Source organism: Rousettus aegyptiacus, unplaced genomic scaffold (assembly GCF_014176215.1).
Source record: "Rousettus aegyptiacus isolate mRouAeg1 unplaced genomic scaffold, mRouAeg1.p scaffold_m13_p_9, whole genome shotgun sequence".
In the NCBI taxonomy this organism is placed as follows: domain Eukaryota; kingdom Metazoa; phylum Chordata; class Mammalia; order Chiroptera; family Pteropodidae; genus Rousettus; species Rousettus aegyptiacus.
Window position 1 is genome coordinate 46,097,314 of NW_023416312.1, and position 20,395 is coordinate 46,117,708.

The following is a 20,395-nucleotide window of genomic DNA, read 5'->3' on the forward strand; positions in this document are numbered from 1 at the left end:
ATTAAACAAATTCACCTGGAGGTTTAATTAAAGGACAGATTCCTTGGTCCATTCCTGGATATTTGGATTCATTTAGTATGGGAGAGGAATCTGCAGTTTAAATAAACATCCCAACTCTGAGTAACACCCCAGTGTAGTACTTTTCTGTTCTCACTCCAAATATGACTTTTTTAAAAGGCATTTTTGGTGGTTTTAATTTTTTCTTCTAATTTTACAATTCTCATCTCCCCCTTGGCTTTAACCTTCCTGATAGTGTATAATGCTGTGTGTGTGTGTGTGTGTGTGTGTGTATACACACACACACACACACACACACACACACAGCATTTGAAAATATTTGTTCTTGAATGTTTTTAATTTCATAATCCGAGCTTACCTCAAAATTTCCCATGGTATCATATCATCTTTAAATTTACTCTTTTTTTTCTTTTTTTCTTTTATTTTTTTTTTTCAATTACAGTTGATGTACAATGTTATATTAGTTCCAGGTGCACAACATACTTGGAGATTATTTTTAGTCATACAGTGAGATTTTTCATTTTTGAGCGCTTCCAAGCTTCTTAATACAGTTTCTCTATCAGAGTCTCAGTCAATGGGTTCAGAACATTTTCTCTGAACTTAATTGCCTCAGGTTACTTAGCCAGAGTTGCCTGATTTTAAATTTGTTCTCTTTGTCTTAAATTTAAGAATGATTTCTCAGCTCTTTTTCGTGGCGCCTCGGAGGTGGTAGGATGCTTCAGGGTGCTTTTGGACGCTTCAGCTCTTTCCCAGCCACTGGCTGCCAGAAGCACATTGAAGTGGATGATGAACAAAACTTTGTACCTTTTATGAGAAGCTTATGGCCACAGAAGTTGCTGCTGGTGCTCTGGGTAAAGAATGGAAGGGTTATGTGGTTCGAATCAGTGATGGGAAGGACAAACAAAATTTCCCCATGAAGCAGGGTGTCTTGACCGGTGGATGTAACCACCTGCTACTGAGTAAGGGGCATCCCTGTTATAGACCAAAGAGGACTGGAGAAATAAAGTGCAAATTTGTTCAGGGTTGCATTGCGATTGCCAATCTGTTTTCAACTTGGTCATTGTGAAGAAAGGGGAGAAAGATATTCCTAGTCTCACAGATACTACTGTGCCTCATCGCCTGGGGCCAAAAAGAGTTAGCAGAATCTGCAAACTTTTCAATCTCTCTAAAGAAGATGATGTCCGCCAATATGTTGTGAGAAAGCCCCTAAACAAAGGAGGTAAGAAACTTAGGACTAAAGCACCCAAGATCCAGCGTCTTGTTATTCCACGCGTCTTGCAACATAAACGTCGGTGTATTGTGCTGAAGAAACAGCATACTAAGAAAAATAAGGAAGAGGCTGCGGAATATGGCCAAGAGAATGAGGGAGGCCAAAGAGAAACGCAAGGAACATATTGCCAAGAAACGTAAACTTTCCTCTCTAAGAGCTTCTACCTCTAATTCTGAGTCCAGTCAAAAATGAGATTTTATAAGACTAACAAATAAATAAGATCAGACATCAAATCTCAAAAATAAAAAAGAATTACTTCTCAGTCTAATTTTTGCCTTATGATGCCACAGAATACAATAATATAGAGTTTCACTGCTTTTCCAAAATACTACAACAAAATCTACCATTCTAGAGTTTACACATGGAAGGTTTCTCTCTGATGAATTATTGTAGCCTAACCCCCAACCTGCACACGGATTTTAAATAAAAAATGCTGAACGAATTCAAAACGTGCATTTTAAATTGGAAGCAAAATATCTAGCTCAGAATTGAAGAACCTAACATACACATTTGGAGAAAGAAATCTTTTATTGAATGAAGGCCCTTTAAATTTCTACTATAATATTCTCTAATGATTCCTGGATAACTGAAAAAAATGTTTTGTGTCTGTCTAACTAAAGCAACGTATTGTTTCTAGTGATTACTCTTACTATATTAATATCTTAGTTAGGAAATTTACTCTTTTTTAAATTTTAAGATTCCCATAATACAGATGAAGCAATGGCCACTTAAGAAATCAAGCTGAGAAAATGTACTTCTGATATTTGAGGTATCTGCGCTTATTCAATTTAATCATTTTAATGCCTCATTTATTTTTACATTAAATATGAAAATTGGACTTCCTTACTACTAAAAAAAATCATTGCATAATTTCTGTAATGTTATTTATCTGTATACATTAAAACCACATTATATAATATCCAGGGTATGCCAAGGGTACTCACTATTTTCTCAGCTTAGATTCTACTTCTGGGGTAAAATCATAAATATGAGAACAGGGAAAGATGACCAAGAACAAAGACAATTTTGTATTGCTTAAAATATTTTACATGGTGAAAATAAGCTTTCTTTTAAATAATGAATATAAATTTTTATAATTCTCAAGTAACAACATAATTGAATCAGCATCATATGCATTTAATTTGAAATCATTTAAAACATACTTCAACCAAATATTTAATCAATTAGATGTCTATTTGTAAAGCATTGGCTGATTTTAATCCTTATATTCCTAATATTATGACTCAGTACTATGGGTATGACACTTCTTGAATTCAATTCTGATATTAAATTATAAAAGAGCTAAGCCTCAGAAATCTGTTACTTTTGTTTTCCTTTCTAGTTCAGATAGAGAAACCATTATATCACAAACATTTTAATATGACCTCAATAACACTTTATAAGACATATATTAACGATGCTTAGTTTCTGTGGCCCTGGGAAATGAAAAGTGGTTGCTAACCTAGAGATCCAGAACCTACTCATTTGTATTTAAGGATTTTCCTTACTGGCAGAGACAAAACAACTAACCTAAGCACCCCAGCAATTCTTCAGCTGGGTGAAGTGATTAAATTGCCTGTTTGCAATAGTCACTATCCATGGTAAATACGTTTATTCTGTTCCCTAGGGAAAAGTGAACTAATTAAAAAAACATATAATTCTTTGCATTTTTAAAAGTCAAGACAGATGATTTTTAAATAAACACTATTTGATAGTAATTAATTCTTTATAAAATTTAACCATTTACGTGGAAGTTATCATCTATAGTCAATAGAGCTGCATTTGATTCTTAAGAAGACTGAACTGAAATTCTGAAGTATCTCTGTGTTTCTTAGTTTAAACAAGAAGTCACTTTCCACAATGAGGTTTCTATGTGTGTGACCCTGAAAAAATGATAGTAGGGTACTGTTTAATTAAAAAAAAACTTTCTAACTCTCACATAGCTAGATTTTAAGGATATACTTAGCACAGTATTTTTTTGAAAGCATTCTAAAATATTTTGACCTAATGTTAACACTTTTTTCATATAAGGCAATATTTATGTAGTCATGAATGCAAGGAAATCATTTGTGACAACATCTAAGAAACTGTACACATAAACTTCTCAAAATAAGAGCTACAAATATAAGCACATTCTATAAAAAATGGCAAATTATTATTATTGAAAATAATTGGTAAGTCAATAAGAAAGAAATATTATTTCAAAATTGAATTTCAGAAAGTTTAAGGTATAAAGAAATACATAATCTGTATAATTTACATTTGCATCACAAAGTAAAATGTTAATATGCTCAAAACCTGGAAGAAGCCCAATTTATTTGAAAACAAAAATAATTACCTTCATTTACAGTCAAACAATGCTGTGGCAGGTATATTGTATATTAAAGAGTTCTACCAGAGGGTTTATATTTATTTTCTTATTTATTTCCACTTTATTTTACTTTAAAAATGTTTAGGCAATTTAGTTTTGAAAAATAAGAGGATTAAATACTCCAACTTGTCACTAGATGGCGGTACTCCCAGGATGGGTCTCTTGCAGTAAAGCAGTAAAATGGAAATTTTTGCTTGCACCAAAAATAACCCATGATTGAGATTTTAGTGGTAGTGGTAGAATGAGTGTGTGTTTGCAGAGGAAGGGAGGATGGATGGGTGTGTGTGTGCGTGTGTGTGTGAGTGAATGTTTTTATTTTGAAGACATTGTTCATGGCTTATGAGAGTTGAAACTGTTTTAGATCCTACCCCCCTTTTTTACATATGTATAAAATTAAAACCAAATAAGGAATTAGAGAGAGATTAAAATGTCATATGATGAAATACAGAATATCTTCATTTTCATACATTGTCCCTGTATATAGATGCCTAGTATTTGTATTCCAAACAGAATGATTTACAAGTCATTGTTAATGACGATGGTGGCACATGATTTTTATATAAAAGCAGGCCTTGCCTTTCATATAATGTTTTCTTTCATTTCAGACATTTTGGGTTCAAAATGCACTAATTTGGCTCTATATTTTAACTAAAGAGTTTAGATAAATTATTTGAAAATGCATGCCTTATTGAGTTTGAAATGAATTTTTGAGACTCTTGGTGATGAGTGATTTCAATAGTAATTTTTACTTTGTATGAAAAGCCCTCCAGGGGCAATAAAGATAAGTGTGATTTGCCACAGTAAAGGCCTCATATTGAGAGATTTTAGTAACATGATGAACAGATAATTTGTACTTACAACAAAACTTTTCAGAAGTCACTATCCAAACAGAATACAAACCTCAGTTTACATTAAAGGGCACTTGATTCTATCATCAACCATAAGTTATTGGTGAAATCTTTCCTTTCGGGACACTCAAATTTCCTACTCTAGCCATCAAATTACATTGAGACCCCAAATCCTGACAGTTGGAAACAGTTGCATAGAATGTAGAGTGTGGCATGTTCAAAAAAAAAGTGATCAGATTCCTTAATGGAGAAAATCAAAGGCTAATTAGCTCTCACAGAGCAAGCTGCAACCTGTGGAAATTTCTGAAACAAGAGAAAGACTTTTGGACAGAACAGAGCTTTGTATTCTTTTAAGAAACTGTTTTTCACAAGTGCTGCTGTGTTTACACCTTTTGGACTTGACTGTGAACTTGGAGAAAGGGTTGGAGATACGAGTAAAATAATGTCCCTTTTATCTGTTACCATTGTGAAGTTAGAAGTTGATTTTCTAGATAAACTGAAGGGTTCGCCCCTATTTTTCATTGCTCTCTTACATTCTCACACTCTATCCTTCAGCGGTATTTATCCTCCAACTATTATCTTCATGCCTCTGCCTCAAATGCCTTGCCCAATCCTTCCACTCACTTTCACCTAGTTAACTTCAAGTGATCCTTCATGATGGCTCAAGTATCACATGAGAAGCCTTCCCTGATTCCTTCTATGTAAGGAATGCCAGGTATAGCGAATCAAGATACATGATATACAGTTATATCTAAATTTCAGATCAGCGATGAACAACTTTTTCTTCAGGTAAGTCCCAAGTATTGCATACTGAATTTTTACTTGTTAAATCTGGTAACCTTACCTTAGTTAAGAGCTTTTTAGTCAATGCCATGTTTCATTGACCTTATCAAATGATTCCACATGAAAATTCCTTCATCGTTGTTTGCTTTATATACTAACAGAATAGATGAGTGTGGTTTTTGTGAAAGGACTATGAATGTTACAAATTGGCTTTCAACGTGAAATTCTTCATTGTTTTTTCCTGGTCTGATTACACTGTGTTTATATCTCTACTCTGTAACTTCTAAGTGTGGTAGAGAAACAGCCTACCATTGCTAATTGATAAACTTTCAGTGAGACAGAGTAATGTAACAAGAGGTCTTCAACTTATTTCCACAGAAAGAAAGCATTTATGCCTGTGTATTGTTGCTTAATTGATAGCGGATTAAAATGTAATTATTGTAAAAAGTATAAAAGCCTTTATTAGATCTCTTTGAAGATACCACCATAAATGCCCATCGCTGAAAAATCTCTAATAACTCCTTCTTTTGCTTTATAAAGGATATTCCATCTTTAAAACATTAAAACTAGGTGTCATTACATTACTTCACTGCTGATGTATGTAATAGAAATGACACACTAATTAATTTAATGCAGTATAAATGTACTGATTATTTATCATGGCTGACAATAAAATTATGAAAACATTCAATTACAGTCAGTGGTAATTCATTATTTATTGATTTTTACATTATGCACACATTAAAACAATGAACTTAATTATGCAGAAGAGTGGGTCATTTTACTGTTGATATGCAGACATTTAAATTCATCAGTTTTATTTTTTTTAAAAAACAACAAAAATTAAGTTTGAATAATAAGAGTTCATCCAAACTGCAATAAGAATGCACTTGGGATATTAATTTCAAACTGATTTTAAGTTTCCTTTAAAAAATGCCTACGAAATATGAGCTTTTGAGCAAGATTGTATTACTTATAATATGCTGCTCAATTGTATATCTCTGAGGCAGCCAATGATTCTTCAATTTCTAGAACTCCAGCTTTAGGCACTGAAACAGATACCCTGCATGATGCCTAATACAATGTCTTGTGCATAGTAGGAATACAACAAATATTTGTTGTCTAAATGCTGATCTTGAAGAAAATATAAGAAATTTTTATGATGGAAATGTCTTCTATAGGTTTCTGGATCAGGTAGTGTCACTTCTGCCTGTGGTGGTCAAGGAAGATTTTAAGACAGACTAAATATTTGGATGATAGATTTTCATAAGCTGAGAGATAATATTTTAGGCAGAAGAACAGCATACACAAAGGCTTGGAGACATGAAAGAAATGCAGGTTTAGAGAATATTAACTGTAACAGTTTGACTTGTAAGAGAGTAATGAGAACAAAATGTGATGATTCACTGGGACCAGGCTGGGTAGCAGGACAGAGGAAATGGGTTGTCTAAAAGAGAGGAGTTTATAATAGAAACGAGTTTCATTGCTTAGCATCACTACCCTAGATAATTGTTCTTTCTACCTTCCCATAGGCCCCGAAGTAATCCCTTGGCTTGGTATCTAGCCCTACCCAATATTGTATATAGAAATGGATTTTTAAGAGCAAATTATTCATTGGAGATAGCAGGAGGTGTATTTTGTTCTTACAATGTAAGACTATTTCTCCTACCATTAAGTTTTCCATTAAATCGAGTTTGATTTCAATATTAGTAAAGCCAAAACCATGGTGACATTGCTCCCAATGCCATCACTTGAATTCCACACCACAAGCCATGGTTTTGTTTACTTCTGAGAGAAAATTATTTTCATAATAATTTTAGAAAAAGAAAATGGATAGCTCTAAATGTAAGCAAAGAAGAAATCAGCATTCTAGTTGGTAAAAGAGGGGAGAATTACGGCCTCACTTTCCTATATTTTCTCCACTTGCTTTGGGGAATGTAACTCTCACTTAATTTCAAAGATGTACTGTTCAAATTTTCATTATTTAAACAATCTTTCTGGAGGCCTATTTCCTGTTAGTTTTTCTATGTCTCTTATAACCTATATAAATTACCATCTACAGAAACACAGAACATGTATGCATCTACATTGAGACTATAATATATACCTTAGGCTCTCCTTGGCTTTCCAATCCACTGTCAATATTGCCAATTTCTGCTTCAGCATCTGGGCGAATTAAGACATTAAACAATATTCCATGTGCTACATTTAAATTGAGTTCTTTTATGGTGTAGGTATATATGTGGCTTGTTCATTTCTATAAATAGTTTCAAACACTTGGTGGAGATGATTGCAATATTGGAAGTGGGTTGAGGAGAAGTAAGATTATAGATAAAAGCTCTCTCTGATGAATATGTCTCCTATCTCCTTTGCCTGCATCCTGGGAGTCTCGAGGTTGGGTTAAATATATCTGTGAGAAGAAATGGCGGAAATAGGAACTGGTGAAAACCAATGTGTGAATGGAGCTTCACAGATAAAACTGATCATTCTATTATTGACATGAAATCAGCATAATTTTGGTATCCAGATAGCATGAAGGAGTATAACACCAGCTAAGGCTTCCTGTTTTTTCATACATAGGGCCCATTAAAACTAAGTAGCTGAAGGATAAATGGACAAGATGAAGCCCAGTCAACAACCAGTTGAAGGATATAAGTGCATGTGTATGTGCGTGTGTGTAGACATATACGTATACATATACATACATATACGCATACACAAACACATACACATACATATACATATCTGAATGTGTACTCTCTTTACCATAAATTAAAATCAAGCAACATTGTACTTTACCCTGAATTCATATGCAGTCCTACCATTATCTTTTCTGACATCAGTGGAAATCACTGATAAACAATTAAAGTAGGCACAAGTGTGGCAGGTGTGTCCTCGCTCAATCGGGGGGGGGGGAAGACTCCTCAAAATCTCTTTAACAAGAACAATCATATTTGAAAAACTTACAACTTTAGGCATTCAGATTTAGAAAGATTGAACCTATGAGTGTACCTGAAAGTCCTTATAAATAGATTTTAAATGCACTAAACTGAGATGATGACTCTGGCACATTAACAGACTTACAAAGACTTTTTTTCACATTATAAATGACCAAAACTGAGGTCTGGACAATTAGTGTTCATTTGTCATACTTTTCTCATTAGAAACTGCTCAGGATTTCCTTCTTTCTCCCGTCTCCTCTTGCAGTTTCAAGGAGAGAATCAGCTTGTTTCTCTTGAATACTGGTTGTAGGCACATTGTAGATGGTAATGGTGTTCCTCTGTGTCTAATCCACCATTCAAATGCTCAAGGCCTTTCAGGTGTTGTGACTCTGTTGTTTTCTCAAGTTGCAGATCCCAGAGAAGCACAGACCCCTGGATTTCGGAGAAGAAAAAAAAATCGTTATGGTATTTTTTTTTAAATGACCCTATTTAGCTGAGTTAGTATGTTTCAACTTTTCTTCCTACAAAGCATGCTGTCAGATCTTCTTGCCTATAACTAAATTCCTTCCTTCCTCAGCTACATAAATACAATTCTAAGGCCTGGATTACTTTTCCACTGCTTCTTGTATCTTCCCTATATTGCATTTCAGAAATGATTATAGTTGTCTCTCGGTAACCACAGAGGAATGATTCCAGGATCCTCTGCAGATACCAAAATCTTTGGATGCCTTTAGGTAAAATGGTGTAGAACTTGTATATAAGCTACACATATCCTTCCATATACTTTAAATCATCTCTAGTTACTTATAATATGATATAAATTCTATGTAAATAGTTGTTGTACTGTATTGTTAAGGGAATAATAGCAAGAAAAAAAGTCTGTGCCTGTTCAGTGCAGACGCAACAATCATAGGCCTATCTACATAGTACACATCAGTGACAGTGTAACTTTTTTTTGCATATATATTTTTAATATTATTTTTTTATTTTTTAATCACAGTTGACATTCAATATAATTTTGTATAGATACAGAGAACAAACTGATGGTTGTCAGTTGGAAGGGAAGTACTATTAATATTATTCTGATTTTACAGATCAGGGAACTGAGGCATAGCAAGGTTATGTAATTTGTCTAAGATCACCCATTTTACTAAACTGTAGAGCCAGAATTTAGACCCAGAGAATTTGGCTGCACATTCCACTCTCTAATCACTCTGTTAGACTGCTTTCTCAGAGAGAAACTAAGATTTGGCCTGAAGTGATGTTTTGATGGAAGAGGATTTATTGTAGTATACAGTCCTAATTAGGCAGTAATCAATGAATAAAGCAACAAACTATAAAGTTAAGTACAAGTATTCCTCCTATTGCAATGGGATGTCTTGTGTTTATGTTCATTTTCATAAAGTATTCCTCTTCATTGTTTGAATATAAGGCAAGTATTGGAAATGTTGAAAGTTTCTCAATAGTTTGGAATGCGAAGATATTTTTCTGCTATTTTCTCTCCAGAACTTAGGGATTTGAAATGTAAACTTTGGAAGTTCTTCCGTTAACATTTCAAAAAAGCTTAAACCTGCAGCTTATGTTTTGTGCCACCCTATGGAGAATAGCTTAAAATCCAAGATAAAAGCTTTGTCTAAGATACAGATGAGATAATTTTTCTAACACTACAACCCTTTTCCTTACTCCTTAAAATATTTTCTTATCTTGTTTATTAAAGATACAATTTTATATTTAAAACATCTGAACTTTAAGCTATTTTTTAAAATTTAGCATAGAACAATATTTTTTTTTAAAGAAAAAGTCTAAGAATAGTGCAAAGGTTAAGATTCGGGTTTCTAGAGTCACATTTGAATTTTATTTCTAGCTCAGCTACTTTATATCAGTGTGACCTTGGACACGTTAAACATTTTAAGCCTTGGTTTCCTCATCTAAGAAATGGCGATAATAATAGAATCTACTTCACAGAGTTTTCATGAAGACTAAATAGGTTGATGTACAAAAATTTTTAGCACAATGCTTGCCCAAAGTAAGCATTCAATAAATGTTAGTTATATAAATGGCAATACAGTAACTTTATTATGCATATTTTACATTTTTATAGAACTCACGCAACCTTAAGATTATATATATATATACACACACCACTGGGAGTTGATTGTTAACTTTTACTCTGGCTTGTTGATGAAGTGTATAGAGCTGCCTATCTATATGAATTAAGCCAAAAATGGTTCAGACATTTTTATCTGGATTGTTCCAGAAAAAACTAGGGAAACCCTTAGTTATGTTTTCAACATTTATAATTCTTGCTTTCTTTACCCATCTTTCGCAGAAAAAAAAATAATTCTGACAAAAAGCAGTAATTGTCTAGTGTTCTGATTCTGCTGGGAATATTAATATCCTCATATTTATATTTTCCCCATGTTAGAGAAAGGTACCTATTTCTCTCTTATCCAAGATGAAGTCTCTCTTTTCTCTCGTCAGAGTTGGTTATTTTGCCTATTTTGTAAATTTACACATTAACTCTGTGTACTTTTGACATCTCTCAGTGATGATTTGGGAGTTATCTCAATGACATACTTCCTCAGTAAGGGATCCTTACTTTTAAAAAACATGTAAAATAAAAAAAATCAATAAGTTTTCAGAGACTTAAATATGTTTTATTACAATTTTATAATATATTCATTACAAATGTATAATAAATTCCTTAGTGTTCATAGATGAAAACAATTTAATATAAATGTATCTATCACACTTAAAAGAAGCTTTAGTGAGGAAATTAATGCTTAATAAATAAAAACTGAAATAATTTTTAAGTAATCTGAGAAGCCTGCTATCACCAAAAATTTCCAAAAACTACTAAGTAAAATCATTATTCTTTTAACAAAAAAATCTTTAATGCACATCAACCTCTTAGACTCTGCTTCAGATTAGTGATAATGAATGTTTATATAACTTAATAACTTATAGATGACTATCACATAGCCATTCATTTAATAAACATGTGTGAACACTAATTGTTACCATTGGAGTGATGGGAGTTCTGGTAACACACACACCTCTAGGTCCTTTTCACTGCTGGAGAGATGAATTTCAGCTCAGTGAATATGAGAAATATTCATTTATTAAAAGCACATTATGAGGTAGAAGACAGGTCAAGCCTAAAACTGGCTAACTACGTGGAAATGAGGTTACATACCCCTAAGGTGGGGTACAAGTTATAGCCAGGGAAGACGGAGAGCTGTGATCCTGGAGGAAGGAGAGGTCTGTGTTATATTTGGAGGCCACGATGAGATGGTTTCAAAGACATTCCTAGGTGATTGGCAAATGAGGCCATTTTGATTGACACCTGGTTGCTATATAACTCTTTGCCTAGTGTGCATGTGCTTACTCAGAGTTCAGTCTGTTATAATTAGATTCATCAACTTCCAGGCATAAACATAGTATTTATAATGAAGCTTAAATTGCGGGAAAATTAGGGTAGTACCTTCTGTGCAGATGTCTGTAGCCGGTTTAGGCCAGCTGAGATTATGACCCTCCTGTCCTTTGTCTCTAAGGCTACATGAGGAATTCTCTAACTATCAATAGGGCATTCTTTGGGAAGTCTCTAGGCTGGGCCCTTATTCCTTAGACTGCCCCCCCCCCCCGCCCCGCTGATGTCTGACTAGCTACCTAACACTATGATGAGCCAGGCACCATGGTTGAAACTTGAAATAGCATATTGATTAAGACATATGTGCTCTCTAACCTCACTGAACTTATTCTAGGAGAGGACTAAAGACTGTAAAATACAAAAGACTACAATACAAAGCAACATGTTTTAACTGCGTTATGAGAGGCACAAAGTGCTATGATAGGAAGAGCCCATTTCTGGCTGGGAAAAAAGAGAATGAGGGAGGTTTTTGTGGAGGTGAATTTGAATATAGTCTTAAAGGATGTTTAAGATTTGGATGGGTGGAGATGAGGAGGTGTGCAGCAATGTATGAAAGAAGCATTAGCACCAGGGTAAGAAGGCATAAAAGGCATGAGAGCAGTAGAAAGTAATACCCATTTGTCAGTGCACAGGGAGCGTGTCAGCATATTGGAGGAAAGCATAAAAGGTAACACAAAAGAGTTAAATGTCACTCTAAAGAATTTGGAATTTATCTGGTAGCCAAAGGGGTAATAATGAAGATTTTTAAATAGTAGAGTGAAAGTTTAGAAAAAATAACCTGATATTCTAGCTCCATTGGAGGGGGAAGTACATGAAAGCAGAGAGATTAAGAGGTAATTGTTGTAATGGTACAAACAGTGGAAAATGGACAAAACTAAGGTGGCAATGTTTAGGAAAGAAAAAAATGCAAATGAGAAACCGTTGAAAGGGAATTCACAAACTTATTGGCTAATTGGATGGGGGTATAAAGGATACAGAGTAATCGAAGATGTCTCCCAAGTTTCTATTTCAGGTGAGTAGCTGCATGAAGAAAGCATTCAGGAATATCAGAAATGAAATAACAAAAAACAGGTTTGAAGAGAGTTATAATCGGTTTTGAGCATGTTGAGTTTAAGGTGACCATGGGACATACAAGTGGAAACGCATAATTCTCCAGGAGAATTTTAAGAAAGCCCAAAATAAGACTTGGGGTAATCTGTAAAGTGGTGGTTGAAGCTGTAGAAAGCTGATGAAACTGCCACATGTAAGAGTATAGACATTAGAAATTTTTAACATTTCAGGTTCAAGAGAAAGGATGTGAAAAGGAAAAGAGTATAGGAAAGAGGAGAAACATATTGTTAGAGAGTCATAAAAGCCAAGAATAGGTGTTCAAGACCGATGCGGGTAGTGTAAAAACAACAACAAAACTGCAGAACATCAAAGGAGGATTTAGAAAATGACTTTGGATTTGGCATTTAGGAGATCAGTGATTGCCTCTATAAAAGTAGTTTTATCCAAATGATGAGCAGAAACCCAGCTGCAAAGGTTAAAGCGTGAATGTTTGGTAAAGAAGAAAAGAATTGTAGATTTTCAAAAAGAGTGTGAAAGGCTGGTAACTGTAGGGCAACTGGGGTTAAAAATTTTGCCTGACTCAGAATAACCAGGGCTTGTGAAAATGCAGATTGTTGGGCCTTACTCTGAGTTTCAGATTCAGTAGGTCCTGGGTAAGACCACACAATTTGCATTTCTATCAAATACTCAGGTAATGGTGATGCTGGTGGTCCACAATCTAAGAGCCACTGGTTAGGGTTGAGAAATTTTTTTTTGTCTTAAGGATTCATAGCCTTGAAGATTTTCAATAATAAAAGGGGAAAGAGCAAGTAGAGAGGGAGAGATTAAAGATGCCAAAGAGAGTGGTGGGAATAAAACTGCTAGATTAGTGACTTGGAGGAGGTGAGAGGGGTCAAGAGCATCGATGAAGGGAAAAGAGGGAACTTTTTATTTCCTGAGGAATGAGAGACGTAGGAGAAGATAAGAGAGAATACAGAAAATGCTTTTTAGGTGAATAGAAAGGAGGTTGAGGGAGCGTCTGTTGAATAACTTTGTGGTAAAATCATAGAGAAGTAGGAGGCTGTCCCTGATGAGAGTGAGGGGGAGGGAGACTTGTAAAGAGTAGAAAAGAGTTGGAGTAGCTGCTGCTGGGAATTCAATGGGGAGTCAATGAAATGAATAAAAGGATACTAAGTAGCAGTGGGAGTCCAGCTGAAGTCAGAATGGCTTGAATTTGAACAGTTTAAAGCCTAAGATTTAAAAGGAAACAATACATAGAGAAACATAGATGGAATTTAAAGTCCACACATCTCCTCCCCTAGAACAGTGCTGATTGGGGTATGATATGTTAAGAGTTGGCAAGTGCTTATACTTTATGAAATGCTTTGTTTCTTTTTTTTAATTTCAGTTAGTAAATGTTCATTGTTCCTTTTAGCATGTGCTTTTCTCTGTTACTCCTTGGGTTATGACCAGTTTTCTTCTCATCGCAGTTGTCTTCCTTCTTCATATTTGCCTCCTTTAGAATTCATCTTCAATTTAACATTAAATTGAATGGAGGAAAAAAAGGTAATTTATGTTGTAGAAGGTCATTTTATAGCCAGTTTCCTAGAAAAACATATTCCATTGAGTGGGGTATACTTATAGGCTTTAACCAGTTAAATTCTTGATTATATGGATGCTTTCATTTCACATTTATTGCCTTGCCCAATCAATTTCCATTTATTGTTTACCTAAAAACGAACCTTAGAGGGCTCCTGAGAGATTCTGATTAGAAGCCATATTACAGGTTACAACCTCAGCTAGCTGCCGGTTTCAAATAACTCCATTAATTACCTTAGGTTTTGCTTGAATGCCCATTCTGAAAACCAGCTCTTTCAAATGGTTCTGTGTATTTTTTAATCCTGGATAAGATTGCCTATATATATTTATTTTTAATTAGAATAGCACTTGCATTTAACTGACAATGTCAAACAGTGGAATATTTTGCCTAAAGTCACAAACGAGCACCCTCTCCCTCCAAATTGAGTATGAACTAGGAGACTGTGTAAATTGTTAATTGAGTCTAGAAAGATTACAGTATTTCAGTATATGAGAAACTATACTTACTTACATCACAAAGCATTCCATTGGAATAGCGGCAGCTAGAACTTCTTGTTCTGATGAGAAAAGATATCTATTTGTACTAATTTTGTTACTATTTGCTGGGATGCTTTGCTCTTGTCTGGAAATAATTCACAAAATTTGAGTATTTTCTTTGTTTAGTGCAGTGCCTCCCTCCATGGGGAGTCATCTCCCAAGGGTACTCTGTTTACTGCAGCCTTTATGATTTTATATTGCTTCATGCAACTCTAATTCACAGGGTGTTCAAGCACAAGGTTTCCTCTGGCTTTGTAGAAACCCAGCCTTGTTTAGAAATATGTTTGGCTTATGGAAGACGTAAAATTTAGGAGGGATAAAAAACAAATTCTGCATACAGGATTTGATTGTCTCAATCTCAAAGCATAAATAACAATTAGAGTAGAAATAAAAGTAATAGAAATAGTTATCAAAATATCAAGAAAACCTAAGGAGGTAACACCTGGTCTCTTAGATCTAAATAACTAAATCTTTAAATGACAAGTACACCTTAAGAAAATTTCCAAGTTTATTTTCTAAAAGACTGCAAATGGGAGGGAATTCAAATAATGAATCCAAGAGTCTTTTGTGTGTTGAATGCTTAGGCTTTAACCCTCTAATGATCAATGGCTAATTTTAGTCTCTAGTATTTCTACTAGAATTTGAACCTTAATCTCTGGTAATAATTAAAATATTACTACATATCTGATAGATCACATTAAATATATGACATATCTAGTTTGAGTTTTTCCTAAAGTTGTCAAAGTACATTTGTTTACTAGTACAAATAATGATTGCAGCCTGAAATGTTCTACCTTTTCTTTTTATATTTCAGAATTTCTTAAATTTGAATCATCAAAACATCTGGGCAATGTCCTATTGCCAAAAACTCCAAATCACTCTGCAAATAAAAAGGACTTGATTTTATACTGTGAGTGAAGCAATATACCAGTTTTTAAGTGCAGTTAGAGGAATTTAAAAAAAAACCCTTTAAAGTTAAATTTATTTACTTGGAAATTTCAGTCACAGTAAGTTTTCAGAGGTGAGTTACTTCAACACACAACTTAATAGCTATTTCTGTCAAAACACCTGTTGAACACAAATTGGGATTTATCTTTTTTTTAAAAAAAAAAACTAGTCAATACAAACATTTCTGTCAGTGTTTTTGTATTCTTTCTTGAAAACCTCTACTTTTTGCTGAAACTTTTTCTGCCTCTGCTATTTCTTCTCAATTGTCCTTTCTTGCTCCTTATTTTCTTCCCACAACAGTAGCAAGCTAGCAAAAAAAAAATAATGCCTTTTAAAAGTGTTTTGTGGCTGGCTGCATGCATTGCAATCTATTATGTTAGGGTCGCTTACTATTGTATTTCAAAAGTACAACTTCTTAGCATTCCTACTTCTTAGCATTTTGACTCCACACAATAAAAATTGAAACAGTATGAAGTGACTCAAAGGGTAGTTCTTACTACTTGGTTGATGAAATGACAAAAAGAGAAAATATGTTGAAGAGAGAGGCAGAAAAATCTAATTTAGAACATTTATGTCTTATTAAGGGAGGAAAAAAGCCCAGCCACTCTTCCTTTGATACCGCTAGGAAGAGCTGAATAAAATTCACTAACTTTTAAAAAAATATTTATATTCTGGAAGTGTATTGGAGAAGTTGCTCTAGTTATATCATTGGTAATTAACGCTTTATAAGGAAATGAAGCATGAATTTCACTTTCTGAATAACAACCTCTAGAAGAGAGAAGCTTGGGAAAGAAAATACCTTGATTTCAGAGAATCAAAAGTTCGACAAAGTGTCTTAAAACTTTGCTACAGTGATCTAATCACCATATACCATGTGGAAAAGACCATACCTTTCTCTGGAATGTACCTTGCCTAGATATTTCGCTTATTGTGAGCTCTTGTAGTTGCGTTTAGGCACTTGACAAGTGGGGGAAGAGGAATCTTGAGCTACATACAATTCAGGACATGGAGCTCTAATCACTGGTCCATCAAAGCCCATAGATGAGGGAAGAAAATGCAATATTAAAGAGCACAAATCCTCGCTCTTCTCTCATATTCTGTGATGACTGTCTTGCATCATAAAGGAACTTTTTCTATCAAATTTAGCTGGGACAGGGCAATCTTGAAATTAAGGGATGGTGACACAGAAAGTGAAGTCTGTTCTAGGATAGTGACAAGAAGTACTGTAAAATGAGGCGTCCGTCTACCACCCAGAAATCAAGTGTCTGCCTGCTTTCAAAAGTCCACAGGCTCACCACGCCTGCTGAATATCAGGAGTAGGTTAGCACCCTGCAACTCTGTTTTGAGTGCGATCTTGGACGCTGGTTCCTCTGTGCGCTGGGTAAGGGAGAACTTACACCAAGCGCGCAAGGTGAGCTGAAGAAGGGCTCACCTGATTACTTCTGAACTCACTGGAGTCTTTCTCCAGGAAGCTGGGCGAAGCCATCTCTTAAGTTCCCGCAGTTTGAGAGTAATGTGAAATGGAAATGGGGCTGCTACCTCCCTTTCCGCGGTTGAACCCGAGCGCATGGTGGCGCGGGGTTTGGGGGAGAGGCACGTTCTAGAGTGCGGCTTTGTGTGCCCACGTCGAGACACTCATAGGGCGCGGAGGGGAGGGGTCCGTAGCTTAGGCCACTTAGAGAGCTCTGTGTGATAACTGCAATTCTTTTGTCAGACTGCTAGGAAGAAGCCAAGGAACCACACTGCCCGCTTCTCGGGCTCCATCCAGAGTCACCCTCAAACCCTGAACAGCCTCAGGTAGCCAAGAGGCGGGCCAGGGAGTCTCCACCTCCTTGCATGAGGCAGCCATTCGGCGTGCTTGAAAGCAGAGGACTTGGAGCCCATTGGCTAGAGGGGGCTGCCAGTCTCGGGGAGGGGGAGTAATGGGGTGGGGTCTCAGGCCGCCGCGGGTAGGGGCTGCTCACTGTTTGCTGGGTGGTGGGTGAGCTTTAGCGTGAGCCGTGCTACTGTAGACTTGCAAACAGTTCTGAGCGAGGGATAGTACGCCAGAGAGAGCACAAGAGTGAGCGAGCGAGTGCGAAGGGACACAGAGGAGACAGGGCGAGAGAGCGAGGGCCCGAGGACCTACAATTTAAGACTGAATGACCATGGCTGTCTCTGCACCTCCAGTGATCTCTGCAACTTCTAGTGGCGCCGGAGTCCCGGGGGGCTTATTTCGGGCCGAACCCCTGTATTCGACTCCTGGAGAGCCGCTTCGTCTCACCTCCAATAGGATCAACAGTTTCATGGCCAGCAGTGCCGGGGGTGGTGGAGTCAGTAGTGGCAGCGGAGGCAGCGGCAACACCAACACCAACACCGAGTGCAGGATGGTCGACATGCATGGGGTGAAGGTGGCTTCGTTCCTGATGGACGGCCAGGAACTGATCTGCCTGCCGCAAGTCTTTGATCTCTTTCTCAAGCATCTGGTAGGAGGGTTGCACACAGTGTACACCAAGCTGAAGAGACTGGACATATCCCCTGTGGTGTGTACTGTCGAGCAAGTCCGGATCCTCCGCGGGCTGGGAGCCATTCAGCCCGGGGTGAACCGCTGCAAACTCATTACCAGGAAAGACTTTGAAACTTTGTTCACCGATTGCACCAACGCCAGGTGAGATACTCGATTCTTGGCTCGCTCTTCCCCTTTTACCCTCTTCTGCATGTCTCATCACCCTTATCCAACTTTGTCTGTAGAGAGTAAGTCTTAACTATCTTGTCTCTACTCTTCACGCTGAAAGTAGGTGGGGAAAGAGGACTAGAAGGACTCATTAATTAATTTCCCGTCCCTTCTAGTGTGCGCGCAGTGGCAGGGCTTGGGTCTAAGAAAGTGCCGCACAAACTTTAGTTTACGGTCCTCTATTGAAACTTTCCAGCCTTTCGCCTAAATCTTGCATGGCTTTTTGGCTGCTTGTGGTTATTTGTTCATTTCTCCATTCGGGTCTCTTTCCTGCTCTTTTGTGGCTGTAGGGGTTTGATAGATTTTCTCGTGAACACGAACATCAAGGGCTTTCTGGGGTAGAGTGCTGGCTGAGCTGTACATTGGGCTCTTAAACTGGCAAATCCAGAACACAGCGTTTGGGGGATGCAGAGTGTCAGAAGTCTAGAATCCATCCCAAAGGGTGATTCGTTCCCCATCCTGTTTGTTTGTTGTGTGAGTACCTGGGGCGTGTGGTGGTAGTGGTGGTGGTGGTCGTCGTGGTGATGATAATGATGTGGTGGTGGTGGTGGTAGTGGCGTGTGTGTGTGTGTGTGTGTGTGTGTGTGACGAGAGAGAGAGAGAGAGAGAGAGAGAGAGAGAGAGAGAGAATGTGTGCTCATGTCTGCTACGCAAAGCTCCCCGTACACGATACAGGAAAGTCGATGGATCCTATTTTTAAAAAGAAAGAAAAAAAGAATGACACAGATGTCACTTTCCTGGGATCATTCTTTTTGTGTCATCTGCAGAGGGCAATGTGGGGCATGAAACGCTGGGGCTGGGACCGGGTTGGGGGTTGGAGTAGAAGTTGGCAGGTTTTCTAGAGAGGATGCTTTCAGCTTTTTCCCCCAGGCAAACAGTTGAAAGGATCCCATTCCCCCAAAGAAAGAATTCCTTAAATGATGATGGCCAGCTTCTCTGGTTGTAAGTGTACCTCCTTCATATCACAGTTTAGAAGTAGATTATAGAACAATGTATATTTGCATATGTGCATGAGAAAACTGTATTCAATGTTTTTGAGTTAAAAAAGAAAGAAATGTAAACCATATTCAAGGTTATGTGACTTTTTAAAGACCAGTGAGTTGTTTCAGTGTTTATTCTGTCTCCAGTCTGGTAATATCTGTTAGGAAAGTACACATTGTCAGATATAATTAGCATACAAACCAAGAAATCATCATCACCAGAGTAAAGAAAGCAAAGGGTTTTGTGGTAAAACAGCACTACTGTTGATTATTTTGCAGAAAACTTCTGCAGAGGTGGACTTTCTCACAACACAACTTTAAATCATAAGATCTCCAGGTTTATGAGCAAAAACTAAGTCAGTTTTTACATCTGTTGTAAAATCCAAATTACTATGTATAGTTGAAGTACACTGACAACTTGCAGACAAACTGTTGCTGATTGCTGTAATAAGATGATGCTACGGAACTTACAAGGGGCCTTTTGTTTTTCTTTTTCTTTCTCTCTCTCTCTCTTTTTCCCCCTTTAAGCAGTGTTCTCCTGTGTCCTAGCGATTGAATAGAAATCTGTTCATATGAGAACTATTTGTTTCATATCTGGGGCTTCCAAACCTGGTTTATTTAGATTCGGATTTTTCTTAAGGAAGATAGAGGGCCTTAAAACACAAAGAATAACTGCTTTCTCAATAAAAAAAAGTATTTATAGGTTGCAAGAGTAGAAAGGACATTTTATTTTGATCACAAAGCACTTTACTGATACACAAACTTAGAGGGTTACCAGGGACTTTAGATGAGGGCTGTCTAATTCATTTGTTATCATTCCTAAAGACTCACATTTAAACGATTGCAAACAGGAAAACTATCTTCTTTCTTCTTTTCTTTCTCTCGCCCTGTCTCCTTTTACCCCTCCCCCTCTCTCTTCCTCTTTCC

The 20,395-nt window shown here is 36.6% G+C and overlaps 1 protein-coding gene and 1 pseudogene across 11 annotated transcripts in view; both read left to right on the forward strand.

Moving 5' to 3' along the window:
- Positions 1-731: 731 nt before the first annotated feature.
- On the forward strand, positions 732-1,480 carry LOC107502604 (annotated as a pseudogene).
- Positions 1,481-17,735: 16,255 nt separating this feature from the next.
- The window catches only part of DACH2 (dachshund family transcription factor 2), a 667,650-nt gene continuing 664,990 nt past the window's right edge, over positions 17,736-20,395 (forward strand). For all 11 annotated transcript variants that reach the window (XM_036226591.1, XM_036226595.1, XM_036226597.1 and 8 more), the window contains exon 1: positions 17,736-18,422. In XM_036226591.1, coding sequence (XP_036082484.1) covers positions 17,917-18,422 — 506 coding nt within the window. In that variant the 5' untranslated portion in view covers positions 17,736-17,916. The remainder of the gene's footprint in view (positions 18,423-20,395) is intronic.